General features: G+C 63.4%; 1 protein-coding gene across 1 annotated transcript in view; it reads right to left on the bottom strand.

Annotated features, from left to right (window-relative positions):
* Nucleotides 1-317: 317 nt before the first annotated feature.
* NET1 (neuroepithelial cell transforming 1) overlaps nucleotides 318-459 on the bottom strand; it is a gene marked incomplete at its 5' end in the record, with an annotated part of 6,114 nt that continues 5,972 nt past the window's right edge. Inside the window, one exon of the mRNA XM_010137810.1 lies at nucleotides 318-455. Coding sequence (XP_010136112.1) covers nucleotides 318-455 — 138 coding nt within the window. The remainder of the gene's footprint in view (nucleotides 456-459) is intronic.

The raw sequence follows: 459 nt of genomic DNA on the forward strand, positions 1-459 counted from the left end.
GGACAGACGCGCTTCAGCCCCCCCCTCTCCCAGCCCCAAACCCTGCGTGTGGAAACCTTCGGGAAGCCCAGGTGCGCTCCTCGAAGCTGCCGCCAGCAGCCGAGAGCTCGGGGGCTCCCGGGCCGCTTGCGGCGGCTGCACGTGGACAAAGCGGACCCCAGTTCAACAGCGTTACACCAGTAGCTGCCATGACAACAGGAACACCAACCCCACACTCTGTTCGGCAGAGGGACCCCACCACGCTCGCGCCGGCAGGAAAATGTACACGGTATTTATAAATTACACAGTTTTCCACCGGGCCGGCGCCGGGCTCCTCCTCACACCAGTGTTTCTTTCCGCTTGCCGCTCAGCTGCTTCTCCCTCGTTTTCCTGTGCCCGGATGACGTTCGGTGCGTTTTTGCACCCTCCGAGTCCAGGATGGAGCCGCACTCAGGGGCGCTGCCGTCCTGCTCCATCTCG

Source organism: Buceros rhinoceros, unplaced genomic scaffold, assembly GCF_000710305.1.
Source record: "Buceros rhinoceros silvestris isolate BGI_N320 unplaced genomic scaffold, ASM71030v1 scaffold40566, whole genome shotgun sequence".
Taxonomy (NCBI): Eukaryota; Metazoa; Chordata; class Aves; order Bucerotiformes; family Bucerotidae; genus Buceros; species Buceros rhinoceros.